Consider the following 15,408-nt stretch of genomic DNA (forward strand, 5'->3'; position numbering starts at 1 on the left):
TGGTGGGGTGGGGTGGGTATGGAGAAAGGAAGGAAGAAGAGGGAAACGGCAGCTGTTTTTCAGGTGATCCAAGAGAGGAGACACAGATGTCCTCTTCACCCACGTCTCCTCCCTCTCCATCGCCGTCTCCTCCGTTCTTTCCTCTCTACACCACCCTTCACAAACTGCCTCTGATAGCTGAAGCTGTTTAGGCTTAAAGGCTCTGCACTCCCATGGTAAACCCACACAGGACACTTTAATTATTTTGCCTGATTAGAGCTCTTCTCAGGACTGTGTGGGTGTGTACACACTGTGCTTCACTCACATCTCCCCCACTCTCTTTAGTTTGATGCAATTGTTAGGACGGGACCAACAGCACTTTTACCATCCTTAGTGGTACAGGGGTCGAGTGAACATTGCATAACTCCAATGCAGCTGCACCAATCTTCAACCTCATGTCACATTCATGTCATGTCAGAATCACTGTAATTACCAGCTTTGGACTTGTGGATAGTGCTCACATCAACATCCAAGTTGTAATCACAACACAAAACTCTGGTTTAGTGGATATTTTTCTATATTGTCAATGCAGAGTATTTCTGACCCTCAGTTGCCCAACTCTGCAATCTTCCTGCAACAGTCTTGAGCTGTCCAAACTGAATGCTCAATCGTAAACATGGGAATCGTTCCCATCTTCAGTGGTGGAAGAAGAACTCAGATCTTTTATCCAAGTAAGAGGTTACTAGTCATGCGTTCAAAACCTTACTTGAGCAAACGTACGGAAGTATTAGCATCAAAATGCAGTTAAACTAATCATTAGGAGGAATTTCAAAATAATACATATTATATTTCTGGATTATAATTATTAGTCTATTAATGTACATGTGCAAACTAACCACTAACTAAATCTTAAAATTAGAATTACAGCCTCGCGGTTAAATGCCTCTGCCAGTCAGACAAGTTTCTGGACCAGTTTTACTGTGACCTTGACCTTTGACCACCAAAATCTAATCAGTTCATCCTTGAGTCCTACTGAACATTTGTGCCAAATTTGAAGAGATTCCCTTCTGTTCTTGAGATATTGCATTCACAAGGCCAAAATCATGTTTTGTGAGGTCACTGTGACCATGACCCTTGACCTTTAGCCACCAAAATCTAATCAGCAAGGCGTTACTTAGATATCGTGTCCACGAGAATGGGACGGAAAACCCAGAAACAATAAAAAAAAAATGTAGGGGAGCAAAATGTAGATTATTTCCCTCAGAAATGTAAACGCATAGAAATATGAAGTAGCATAAAATGAAATTACTCAAGTAAAATACAAGTACTTCAAAACTGTACATAAGTACAGTGCTGAGTAAATGTACTTAGTAAAGCTACTTCTCACCATTGCCCATCTCAAACACCTGTGTGGGCGAGCAGGGCTTCCAACTTCCTCCATCGCTCACAAATCAAGGTCTCTTACTCAGTTTTCCTTCCTATTACACAAACCGTGTGGAATATGCACCTGGTTGAAAGTATGAGGGGTCTGTAAGAGCAGAGTAATTGACTTTGCCAAACACAGGTGCAGCTAGTAACATCACTAATTACCACATTCCGTTCATGTGAGCCAGTTAAAGGGCTCTGGCGCTCTGGCGCTGTGGATGCTGGATCACTGGCATGGCTCAATAACACAACCAAAATGGAATGGAGACATCATTAATGTTAATGGTTACACCTGTGTGTTCCCTGCCATTACAAGTTAAAATGTCTGCTGTAAAAAAAGTACTGAAGATGAGGTTCAATAGGAGGAAGTTGTCACACTAAGTGCACACTTCATCTGAAATACAGACCCTTGAATGGGTGTGTGTCCGGTCTCAATCTCCATCTCTACCACTAGGTTTAATTCCTCTGCCTCCCTCTGACTTTATGAGTTCTTCTACCACTTGTGTCTTCTCTCTTTCTTTGTTTACCATGCTTGAAATATGCCAGGCCTGAGTGTGTGTGTCTGTGTGTTTCCCTTAATATTTCTTGAGGAGTGCATTTGGAAGACTGTTCGTCTCCAAGTGTGTACACACACACACACACACACACACACACACAAGCCTGGCATATTTCAAATATGAAAGTGCATTTCAGCTAAGAAGTGGGAAGTGATTTATAAAAGGCTTTAGGGAAAGGCTTTCTACTGAGGAGGGAGAAAATACATGGCAGAATAACTCTTCAGAGATATGGAGAGTGGGAGGGTGCTGCTGAACGTAATGTTATAGATAGCAGAGCAATCGGTAAGGGTGAATATAGTGGTTGATCAGGATACAGTAGCTCAACCTTTTGCTTACAAAATGCTCCTTGGCGCTTTTATAACACAGGTGAAATAATCAAATGAGTAAAATTTTATCGTTTTAATCACACATTGTTCCAACCTTTTGGCTCTGTAGGGTGCTAAGCTCAAATCACTAAATCCACGCTACCCGGTTGTCATATAAAAAACAGGAGCTGAAATGATGCATGATACATGTTTTGTTTTGACAAAGCTAAGTGTGGGTTGTTGTAAAATCCCAATTAATTGCTTGAAAAAAAGAACATCAAATAATCAGACATACTGGTTGTTCATATTCAATTTTCACTGTAACCTGGTGATGGCAAGTGGAGTTTACAGTGTGAAAAAAGTGTCAGTGAATCTGCATTTTATACACACATTAAAGCCAGCTGAAAAGGTCAAGAGAAAAAGTGAAAAAGCTACTGAAAGAGACAAAGGAAGCGATAATAATTATGCATAACTAACCAGAGAGAGGTATGCACTGGGTCTGATTTACCGGCTCTTGTAAAACTTGAAAACAAAACCTGCTACTTTTCCACTGATCCCAAACGACTGAGTCATATCGGCCTCCTTCAGACAGAGCTTGCTTGCCTGTGTACAGTATGCCATCCTTAGACTGATTACAGCATCGCAATCCCAGCTCGGTGACTCAGCTCATCCTGTTTATTCCAACATTCTTTAAATAAGCAATGCGGTCTGACATAAGAATCCACTTCCATACCCTTTCAAGGCAGATTTTCTACACTCCTGAACGCAATGCAGTTAAAGGCAGTGTGGCTAATTAACAAACCTTCCACTTCACCTGTCACATTTTTAAAAAGCCAGCCTCACACGAGAAGAAAAGATCCTGTTCATTCTCTAGATGAGAGTTAAAATGGTCTACTTGAGATGCAAAAAGACAGCCAGCCCTTTAGACCCAGATCCAAACTAAAAACTCTTGTTCACTGAGGTTTTGATTAATTTTCTACACTGAATTTCCTTTAGTTCTTCTATCTGATTTTTAAATAATAAAAGCTTTCCTGTATCTTGAAGGGGAAAATAGCCAGAGGTAAAAAAAAAAAAAAATGAAAACAACTTAAATTAACAAAATGATTGTGATGGGGATGGAGCAGCAGCTAAGTATACGGTTCTGAAGTGAATAAATCTACATGAAATTATGTTGTTACAAAATTAGATGACAGGACACCAGATAATTACACTAACAAATGCACAAGCTTGTATATGATGTTGCTGGAAAGAGGTGGAATTGCTTAACACTATAAAACATGGGAAGATATTTGGTATTGGGTAACAAACATTAGGCATACTGGGTCTTTCTAACATGACATAATTCACATTTCTAGCCTCACAACGTCTGGATGGAAATGGTGTAAGGATGCCTGTAAATAAATACCTAATTCCCAGAGCTATCAAGCATAATACTACAGTAGCATGTCTTTCCCAGTGGAACATTGAAATAAACTTTCAGCACAGGGGTAGAGTGTGGTGAAGTTTTGGCAGTGTTGTACCTGGCATGAGTGGCTGTCCAGTCATTCCTATGGGAGGCATCCCCAGGTTGTTCATGGCTGTTGCCCAGGCGTTGGGGTCTGACATGGGCATTGTTATTGAGTTGGAGTCCATTGTCATGTTGCAGATCCCTTCTGCAGAAAGACAGAAAAAGCAACACAGAGAAGATTCAGTACCATTCCTGTGACATCACATTCATCATGATACTGGGCCATGCCAGGCAAAGACTGAGAAACAAGATTGTTTTTAACAGTGTGGTGCTGTCATAGCATCTCCAGATGTCCTTAAGTCTGTGTTTTGTCTGAGATGAGAAGAGAGGGGAGGCTACTGTGACCCTGCGGACAGTCTGACACCACAGTGATTTCAACAACATTGTCCTTTAAAACAACTACAACAGCCTGGCCTCTTCCTGTCTCAGTGACCTTTCCCCTGGAAATGTCGCAGTATGACTGAAAAAACTGTCACACAAATGTTGTTCGCAAGGGCACAAGTATATTAAAAAATAGGAATGGATTCATATGTCTACACAAAATGTACACTAATGAGTAAACCAGTGAAAGATCACAGAGGTTTCATTTGCAAGCCACAGTAAGAAAATAATACAGCGTAAAACAAGATTATCATGGGACCAAGCACAAATGCTGATGCTATCAGGCATTTGCCAGGCACTCTGCTACTGAATCTTGGAAAACTTTTTAAAAAATCTCCAAGTTATCACAACAAATACACACACATCATCTCAAACTCACTCTGCCAAGTGTTGCATAATAAAGCAAACACACTTAGATCCCCATAATAAAACTCTGCAGTAAAGTCAATGTGAACACATCATACATCCACCAGCGGCTCATTCTCCCCGTCTGCAGTCTATTTCACAGCTCTAAATGCTCTCTAATTCTCTCCTCTGGTCGACCTCTTTCTCTCTGGCAGACCTGTAAATTGCTGTGACTGCTGGCTGCGCCAAGCTGCCCTTTTCTCTCCTGATGCCAAAGCCAACACCGCTGTTAATAATGAGAAGCTCTGCACCTTGCACACACTTCACACCTCAGAAGGTCTGTGGCAAAGCCCACTGTGGAGATAACACTCTGCTCTGTGTGTATTAATGTGTGTGGGTCTGTCTGCACAACAACCACTATATTTGTATTCCTGGTGTTAAGACACAGCTGGCGATGTGTAATAATTCTGTTTGCCTCTTTGCCTCCCTCTCTGAGCTACTAATTTCAGAGCTGTCTGCTGTCGCTGCCATAGAGAGGCCTGATAAAACCGCCTGTGTCTGCGCGTCGCTGTGACAATGCTGCTGACGTGGACTTCACTGGCTTGTTAACTAACACAACCCTATTAACTGCAGACATTCTGCAGACTTTCGAGGACCTAAAATGAAGGAGCAGAGCAGAGGTGGTGAGCTGTTTTATAGCAGTTTTATTACAGTTTACAGTACAGCGCTGTTGTCACTGCACTGGATACACACACTGAGGGTTTGACTGATGAGTCTTCTTTTCTTGTTGGTAAAATAATAACAGTTAGAGCTAGGATAATAAATAAACATGTGGTTGGTATTATGTGTAGCTGCAATGATCTTTGCGTTGAGCAATAGACTAGCAGATAGAGAATTAATTGACAACTAATTGACAGAAAATGTATATATTACTATTACATGTCCTAAAACTGCCGGTGACATTTTCCCACAGTACACTCTGACATCTTCAAACTGTGCACTTTGTCCAACCATAGATCCAAAAGCCAATTTACATACATTATATAAAACATAGAAAAGCAGCAAAACCTGTAAACCAGCAAAAGCTTGGAATCTTTGCTTGATAAGTAACAAATAATTGAGTAATCGCTTCAGCAACAATCATATTATCTGTTTGCAAATATCACCCAGTGCTAATTCCCATCTGGATACTTTATCGATAAATGGTTACTCCATTGAATTTCCAGAATAAGAACTATATATATATATATATATATATCTCAATATGTACAGTATGTACTACTGTTATTGCTACTGCTACTTTGAAATAAAAAAAAAAACCCATATGTCCATACCCCCCCCCCCATTCAATCTACTGAATTGTAAGTGAAAACACAGGAAGGGTCTGTCTTTGATGGGGGAAATCACTGCACAAGTCAAAGACAATTCATTTCTGTTCCTCACTAGAGAACAGAGTACTTATTGACCGTTTGTTGTGCGTTTGACTGTGTACTGTTAATGCTGGGCCAAGTTAACTCCTCTACACTAGCCTCTGACCCTGCTGACACATAATCTGCATTTGAGTCATAACGGCTGCAGTTCATCTGTCTGCCACTCCGCTCCTATTCATTTAATGCATTAAATACGTCACCCTCTTTCTTTTCATTGTACTAAATGTTTCATTTTTCTGTTGCCTGTCCTGCATCGACTCAACTGCCATTCATTGTCTCATATTTCCCCAATTCACAAACAATCTTTCCTCCATGAATCAATTATACTTTTCAGGCTTGCAGCTCTGTGAATCAGTCACTGAGGGCTTTGGATTTTGGCACGGCAATGTGACCTTGAGGGCAGGAGTCAGCCTTGGCTCCCCTTGAAGGAACCATCCCACACCATCACATCAATATATAGAGCTGCAGGACGAATAGCAAACAGCTGCTGAAAAATCAACACAGGGATACACGCATGTGCAAGCACACACCCAGGCGCAGATACACACAGCACATTAACCTTGCCAGAAGGGAGGAATAGGAGCCAGGAACAATACTGCCAATGAGGGAATCAATGTTGGTAAACATTTTTAACTGAAAACACAGATTTGAGCACTTTGCTGTTCTGAAGCCAATTGTCTACATGAAATCAAAAGCACCTAATTGAAACCCAGCATTTAATTATTTATTCCAAGGTCAGGGAAAGGGAAAAATCAATGGCGATAAGAGAAAAATAAACCAAATTATTTTCAGCTGTTGGCTCAATTTAACTTGAGCTCATACAAATACCACATCTAACTATATAAACAGAGCAGTTTAATTATGTGCAGACAAGACCTAATGACCCAGAGATCCAAATGTAGAACTCTGTAGACCTGAACCTAATATACATAAGTCTGGTTAAGCTGGGCTAGACTTAAAGAGGCTACAGGTGGAGGTTACATTGATCGCTTCTCACGGGATGTCTATATTACAGTCTCCAAATGTAGCGAAGTTAGAATTACCAAATCAACAGACTTATTGTGAAAACAACACAGCAGTATAAGTATTACTATTAAGTAATACATGTAGTTCAATCAGAAATGTAACACAGATGTCATAAACTTATTCAGAATTTGACCTTTGAGTATAGATGGGGATGATCCACTTTCTGGTTCTCTGAATGAGCTGCAATAATAATAATAGAAAAAAAAAAAATCATCCATGTTCTCTAATGTGAATAATTGATGGTTTTCTTCTTCTTTCCTTCTATTATATTAAATATCTTTGGGGTTTTAACTGGTAGTCGTACAAAACAAGTAATGTGAATATGCCAACTTGGCATTTTATAGACAATTTATGGACCAAAAGATTCATCAGTTAATCAAGAAAATAACGGACCAACACATATACACATAAACAAAACGGAAATTCAAGTGTAACAAGGACAATGAGCCTAAAAAAATGAGGCAAAAAAATAACAATACAATAACCCACACTAATGGACATGCTGTCAAGAGACCGCCCTGAGTGCAACTCTACACCAGTACCACCATGATACATTTCTGTGTGGATATTGCCCACGGCAATTAAAGTGATAGAGATTTTGATTCAGCTTGGGTCCACCCTAGCCCAAAGCTTTCCTGATACTCACTCTCTCAGGGCTGTGACCAGCTCTCAGCTTCCCTAAAAGCTCCCCCAGGAGGCAGATAGGAAATTAAGTCATTTTAAGGCCCATTGGCCGTGAGCCCCAACAGCAGGCAGAGAGACGCTAGGGGCCATTTAGTCTAAAATGCACATGGTTTTAACAGCTAACTACAGGTTTATTACAGCCTCTAGAGAGCAAATTCAAGAGGGAGCCAAAAGATGAGGGACAGAGACGAAAAGAGAACGAAAAGGTCGTTTTTAATAGACAGATGTGATGCTGATGAGACGAAATGACAAAAGAAAAGGGAAGTAGAAAATGGAAGCTACCTCAAATTGAACTTCGAACACTGCAGCAATGAATATAGCACACAGACCTGATGACAGTCATTACCACAAAGTACAAGCTGCAAAAACCTACAATTATTGTATAATATAATGACATTGCTGAATACACAGTGTTTGAGCAGACAAATTAGTGTAATTAAGTTTCAATATATGTGTATCCTCCAACCAAAGAAAAAAAATAAAAGTCCCAGTAGTACTTTCTGATTCTTTGGTCTGAGGCACAGTATTGGAGGAGATGTTTGGCATTTTCCATTCGGAAGACGTGTAAAGTGTCCATACTTATGCATGGAAAGCACATAGTAGAAAAAAAGGCCTTCTGTATAAAATTGCTCGGTGAGAGCGGACGCCTCTTTGACCTTCATCTTCTCCTGAATGCAGGTCTGTATGTTTGCCTTTGTGCGTGTTTGTTCATGTGTGTTTCTGAGTATGGGACGTAAGTCAGGGTCATCTGTAAAAAATATGTTTCATCACAGTGTGAGAAGAACCTAAGAACATGAAGATAAGATATATGCATGAGTATAAAACCTTGTGTAGAGGACATTTTGTACGAAGAAATGATCACTTTATTATTTATCAATTACTTACGTGTCTGACATACACAATCATGCAGCACACACTGACACACACACACAGTGACTGTTTAATAATGTATGACTGCCCTTCTCTCCGCTTCTTTGATCTGTTAATTATGATAAAACTGGTAGGGGTCTGGTGATTAGTGGTGGCACAGTGAAGAGTGCCCTGAGTGTTAAACTACACCGCGTCTCATTTAGGACCAGAAAAGAAGACAACAAAATGAAGATGTTAAGATGACAGAGGAGGCCTGAAGACAGTCTGGCCTCATGAGGAAAAAGAAAAGAAAAAAAAAAGAAAAAAAGAAAGAAACTCCCTCTGCCATTTATTTTTCAAATCACCCCGATAAATTCTGACACACAAAACTTTTAATAAGAGTAGAGTTCAGGGAGACTTGCAGAGAAATGTGACTCCTGCTTGGAAGGAGACAAGCACAGACCACATGTCACACCTCATCATGTACGGTGTTTGGTTGTTACAGGGGAAAAGCAAAATGTTTACATGAAGCCCCATTTGAACAGGATTAACTCTGCAGGGGCCGGTGTGGAATAAAATATTCAGTGTGCTCCCTTTGTAATTTGCTCATCGTTCCAGGCAGCATTTTATCCAAAGTGAACTTGTGAGGATGTGGTCTGTCATAGATATGGACATTCTGCTTATTCGGACTAGCTAAAAAAAAAAAAAAAAAAAAAAGAAAATACTATCCTACCTTACTCTTCCTCTCTTGAAGGCGTACCGGTTTTCAAATATCCCTATATGTTGGTGTTAACATGTTTTCATTTGGCAGATTAGTAAAAATATTTTCCACTTGCTCCATTTTTATACAAAAGTCAAATTTCCCACTGAGTCGATAAATAAAAAGTTGGACAAACATCCTTATCCTGTGGATACAAAACCATTTTAAAATAACCCACTGTTTTCCATCTCACAGCAAAGTCCTTTCTTTGCTGTGAGAGGAAAAACAGTGTGTCATTGCAGCTGTAATTATGACTGGCTTGAAATCACCCCACCTCCCTTCAGAAATAAATTCAGTTCAAATGGGCCTTTAAGACAGAAAAAATATGACTGAGTGGCACAAGTGTCTAATCCAGGTTTTAGACATTTTCTTTTTTTTAGACATTATCTCGTTTTTATACAGAAACCATTCTTAGGGACCTCGTCAGGTATCATGTGTTGGTGCATGATTGGGGGGGATATTTTATTTTGGTAAGATTTAGTAAAGTTTGGAAGTATTAGGACATTATGGTCAATGTTGCAAATCAATGAGACTACTACTTTACTATGAAAAATATTAATATATTGCCTTATAAAATGACATATAAGCTTTTTCTGTTAATGTGTTACTCCTTTATCTGTCTTATAAAAGAGGATAGATAATAACATAATTGTTTGAGCGCTTTCATTAGATATTACAACCAGAAATAGGTTACAGAGGCTAAACAATGTTAAACATATAATGACCTCCCGGATGAATACTGCACCTGAGTGTAACATCATTACTGAAACGAGAAGAGTGATCGCTTTACACTGTTGTGGAAAAAAAGTTATTTTATTACCCTCCAAACCAGAGACAACCTCAGGCATTTCCTGCACAGAGAATTTAAATGGAGCTAGCAGGGTCTTATTCCCATTCTGTGCTTCCTTAAAGATCTGACCACATTACATATTAATCCCTAAAGCCTTGCTGAAAATGTGTGAAAGAACAGCTGCATGCCGATACCAGCGTCTTTGCTGCCTTCAGCGTAGTAACAGGTAACCGTGGCCTCAGTGAGGAGTTGGCAGTGGAGGTTTCTCAAATCAAATTACTGCCTCCAAAATTGGATTGAAGTCCAATTAGGTGCTCGTGGTCATAAAGACTTGACTATTTGCAATCGTCATGATTTAGTCCATTGAGTCACAGTGCACTGATCCTACTGGCTCGGCAAGACTGAAATGATTTGTTCATTCGCTCCTACCGAGACCCTTAACAGGATACGATCAGTTACAATCTGTACCTGTTCCACATGATTAATAAAACCAATCCATCATTCAGACTGAACACACATTCCTATAGATCTAAAGAAGACGTGTCAGTCTTTACTTGATCAATGAAAGCAGACAACACATCAAACTGTCAGTCATCGCAAAACAATTGACAGCAATGAGGCAGTAAGTCAAGCAATTTTGTGTTTATCTGTACTGTCAATAAACGGTTGATTTTCTGTTTTATTTTTAGGACTACAATGAGTCCTGAACATGTACTGACCCATAATGAGTGAGAATGTAATTATGTTTAAGCATTTTAACTCTGCCTCTAAAGCAACATAAACATAGCTTTCTATGTCTGAACACAGCGGTGGCGCAGGGGTAAACTTCACACACCACTGCAGAGTCCTGGGTTTGACAAAAGCTGCTCTTGTTGCTACAACGTTTAGATTAAACATGATAAAATCCTCCTTATATTCATTCATCCCAACAAATCATCCACACTAAGAGGGATTGAAGAATAATGCTGACACAATAAACCAATAAATTAAAGCTGCTCTGTCATGACTCCAACAAGCTTTGCTCAGCAAGTACAGCTAAATGCCTAATTTCAATTCCCTAAATGAGTCTCAGTGCTGGGTTTGAAATGGCCGAATGCTGCAGTCTCCTCTTGTAAATACACTGCATGATTAGTCTCAGCTAAGTAGCAAAGACTGATGCAACATGAGTGCCATAAACTCCCTGATGTGACAAAAGCTTTATTGAACTATGAATTTATAGTCTTTAACAGGGAACAACAGAGAGCAAGAAAAAGAGGCACAGGGCACATCAGCATGTGTCTCACTGAGGAAGAAGACTTCCCTGGGCAGATTAGTTATAGTAAACAACCTCAGTTTCTGTTGCCTTATCAGGAGCTATTTTTATACGAATGGAGCAGAGGCACTTGTGTCTGTGTCAATGTTGTCAAGGAAGAACATCCGTTCCTGGACAGGAGCATGACTCTTCCCTTCCTTATCGGACTGAGAGAGGTGACAGACAAGAACAGATTATTCTGATATCTGGGGTGGGAAAGAGGGATGGGAGAGGAAAAAAGAATGAAAGAGAGAAAAAGAACAGATCTCAAAAAGAGCTGTAACCTCACCAAAAAGTACTCAAAATAATATGGTGTAGGGTTGTCCATAATAAACAATGAGGGCAGGGCTACCAAGTAAGACTGGTGTTTGGACTACCTGACACACTGCTCGGTGAGGTTTAAACATTTAAATGCTTCAGTTAGATGGTAGTTGCATTGTGAGGATGAAGCGAAAGCAGCAACGTGTATCACTGTGCTTTGAAAGAGCAAGTGATTAAGTGGCTGGTGGCAAATATGAAATAGCCTCCAAAGTTGTTGACTACACTTGTGGTTCCCATATATACTGCTGTTAGACTTTGACATTTCTGACTGGTCAGAATAACAGAGGTGACTTTGATGAATGTAACTCTTCACCTACAAGCAGAACCAAGTTCAACTCTGATTGGACTGGGTTTAACTTGAAGTGCTGCAGGACAGAGAAAATGCTCTCAGCTCTGCTGCAGAACAACTGTAACGTTGCCTTAACTGCTCCTGAGTCCGGGCAAACAATGGAAACGAATCAGCTACTGCTTCTTCCACTACTACTACTCTCCCTTTTGCAATGTGCTTCTACTCAAACATGATGCCTGTTGTCTCACCTCCTCCAAACAATCATACCAATGTAAAACAATATCTGTTCCTAATCTAACAGCCTCCTCATTGGTTCGACACTGGTTCTTTACATACAGCTGCAAGACACGTGGCTGAAAGTGAAAGTGCAGTTAAATTGTAAATAACTTCTAAACTTGAAATCTCATCTTGAGTACATACATTCACACCTTATTATAATAATAATTACCAATTACAATCACAGGGATCAGGTAGGGCTCGAGAAGCAGACTGACATCTCCCGAGAAAAATAGATGGACAATATTTAGGTTGTTTTAACAGCTTTTCCTTTTTTTTTTCTTCTTTTTTTTAAGTTTACGAGGTGAGATGAAAAGTGCATTTCACACTGTCTTCTCCAACCCTTAAAGACACAATAAATTAATCTTTACCTCTCTAATTTAACCATCAACATGAACGGCCTCCTTAATTAAGACACTGCTGACATCTACAAGCAGGAAAATTACTTCCATGACTGACAGGATGCAGGAGTGTACCATTGATCTTAATTATGGAACAAAACAGCTGCTACTAATCTCTAAGAATGATGAGCTCTAAAAGACAGGAAGTTACTTTAATAAACAAGTTTGCTGAGATGGGTCACACTGACAACAGTGACAATTTGCCCAATTACAGAGAAGCTGATTATTGTCCTGTATGTTTGTCACACCTGGGAGAAAAAAACCGTAGCACAGCTGGGAAATCTGTGAGACAAACATAAAGGAAGGGACCAAATCTATGCATCTCTTTTTTTCATTTGTTGGCTTAATAATTTGAACATGCACAATATATTACTGGAGCATTACATAATGTAAACCTCAATTGTCATTTGCAGGTTTATTAATTTAAACATGCACAATGAACCAGTGAAGCACTACATAAAACTGTATGAAACCTGATGTAAGATGCGAGATGCTATCTCACCATAAGAAACGTTTGGGACGTGCATTTCATTCCAAATTCCTTCCTTACCTTTACAGAGTACCCATTAAAAAACAACAAGTCCTGCAGATCTCATTACTGAGCAGGAAAAATGGCCTTGCATTTTAATGTGCAAATGACTGTACTGTACTGGAGGGGGAAGATGAGTGACAACAGTAGAAACTATGAATCAGATTTTTTTTTTTCCTTCTTCTTTTTTTTTTTTAAATCATGGCCAAGCTGTCACATCAGTAAATACTGATTTGTGAGTAGGCAATCTAATACACAGTGTGGTACAGATGTGAAGAAACAGACTCCATTACCAGATCAACAATCTAAAGAGGAGAGACAAAATAGGCAATTTGATCATTTCAAGTCAGCTGGGCAAAAGGAAAAAGAAATGAACTTGCCTTGAATCCTAAAGCACGTGAACCACTAATTTAGGTGATACACACATAGCTGAGTACACGAGAACAAACTGCTCTAACCAGATGAATTATGTTTAATCAGGTGTAAAATAAACCAACCAGGGATAAATCAAGCACCCTGGTATGTTTATTAGACAGCTTGAGTCTGAAATAGGCCTCAACACAGTGAACCGTATATCAGGGTTTATCCTGACAGAACCACAGAAAGATGATACTGTGCATATGTAGTTCACTACATAATAATATTAAGAACATTACTACTGCAACTAACGATGATTTTCAGTCTCAATTAATCTAACTGTTCTGGTCAAGAAAATGCCAGGAAAGATATTCAGTTTACTATCACAAACAAATTAAATAAATTCTCACAATTTAGAAGCTGGAACATGGCAATTTTGCTTTGAAAATAACTGAAAAATCCTTACAAGAAACAGTGACTTTTGTTTTAAAAACTGTATATTTTGCAGTTTTTTTCATATTCTTAAGTATTTCATTTCACAAATCCACTGATGACAAGAGAGATTTGTCGAAACAGGAATGTAGCAGAGCTGTTGTGTAGCTTGCAATGCTAGAGTGTGCTGTTGAGACTATGCTGGATAATGGAGCATTTAATGACTCTATTCATGGCATTACACAAGCAGACAGACGTTTTGTGCAAGACTGACCTCAGATTTTACAGAGAGAAAGAATGCACTTTGGTTATTTATTTTATGGCAATATTATATATCTTTTTGTGATGTTAGTGCATATTCTGCTTTCTTCCTCCACCATTTCCTCTCAGGGCTTTTCCAAGGAAAGACACAGAGAGCATTTATGCAAAAAAAGACCCTATGAATGCTTCATCTCTCTGCAATTGCAGGAGATTATGACATTGCCTTGCAGTAAAGTGCTGGAGGACACTTCAGGAAAATGTGGTCCATGTCCACTAAACACCACCCTTCAGAGTTAGACCCACTACGCATCTATAGTTCAAGTAAATGATCAACATGTCACCAGGAGTCCATTCATTTCTTATAGAACTGAGCAATCAGGGAAACTCAGCCAAGTGGAAAAGGTCCAAAACGACTCCAGCCGTTTACTATATTTGGACTGGCTCAGACACACGATGCTGTTCCTGTTGTCCAGGCTCGGTGGCACTGCGGCCTGGACTGTGTCAGGTTTTGTGTGAGTGTCTGTGTTTGGAGCCCAGTGGCTTCAAAGTCGAAAGGTGTGGATGTAGGGGGCAGTTTCACAAAGACAGAATTTGACTATGGCTTAGTTCAAACTAAAAGTCAAACTTGCATGAAGTCGTCTACTTCTTGCATTATTATTAGTAGGACTAATTTGACCTGAATTTGGGGTAAATAATAAAAAAAACAAAAAAACAAAAAAAACAAAAACATTCAAACAACTCAGCTTGTTTTAAACACTGTAGCAGAACATGTTTTTTGTAATTTGGTACCTATGGTCAGCAGGTGTCAGAGTGTTAACACGAAAACATGGGTTTCAAGAGTTCACTTGACGGGAGGATGGCTAATGTTTCAGGCCTTAAATAAATCTTTAATTTTGTGAAACTGTCAAATGAGCATTAGACTAATCAAAAAGCAAACTTAAGACTGACGTAATGCCGCAGACCAGTCTACAATACCTTTGTGAAACTGGCGGCACATCATCAGGGTTTACAGTGATCAATGTAACACATAGGAGGAGTCACACATCACTTATTCCTAAACAGTGCCATTGCTCAGACCATAAATGCTGAGATTCACGTTTGTTACAGCTGCTACTTTTATATTTCCTCCCAGTGAAAACAAAATACACAAAATTCATAAGTCAAAACTCAAGTGTGCAAAATCAACCCTCCCTTTAATCAAGTTAAACAATAT

General features: G+C 39.4%; 1 protein-coding gene across 1 annotated transcript in view; it reads right to left on the reverse strand.

Moving 5' to 3' along the window:
- enox2 (ecto-NOX disulfide-thiol exchanger 2) overlaps nucleotides 1-15,408 on the reverse strand; it is a 119,351-nt gene that overhangs the window by 48,600 nt on the left and 55,343 nt on the right. The window contains exon 3 of the mRNA XM_023398144.2: nucleotides 3,787-3,918. Within this exon, the coding sequence (XP_023253912.1) occupies nucleotides 3,787-3,918 (132 nt within the window). The remainder of the gene's footprint in view (nucleotides 1-3,786; nucleotides 3,919-15,408) is intronic.

This window comes from Seriola lalandi, unplaced genomic scaffold (assembly GCF_002814215.2).
Source record: "Seriola lalandi dorsalis isolate HSWRI2012SDOR001 ecotype SW California unplaced genomic scaffold, Sedor1 jcf7180002054972, whole genome shotgun sequence".
In the NCBI taxonomy this organism is placed as follows: Eukaryota; Metazoa; Chordata; class Actinopteri; order Carangiformes; family Carangidae; genus Seriola; species Seriola lalandi.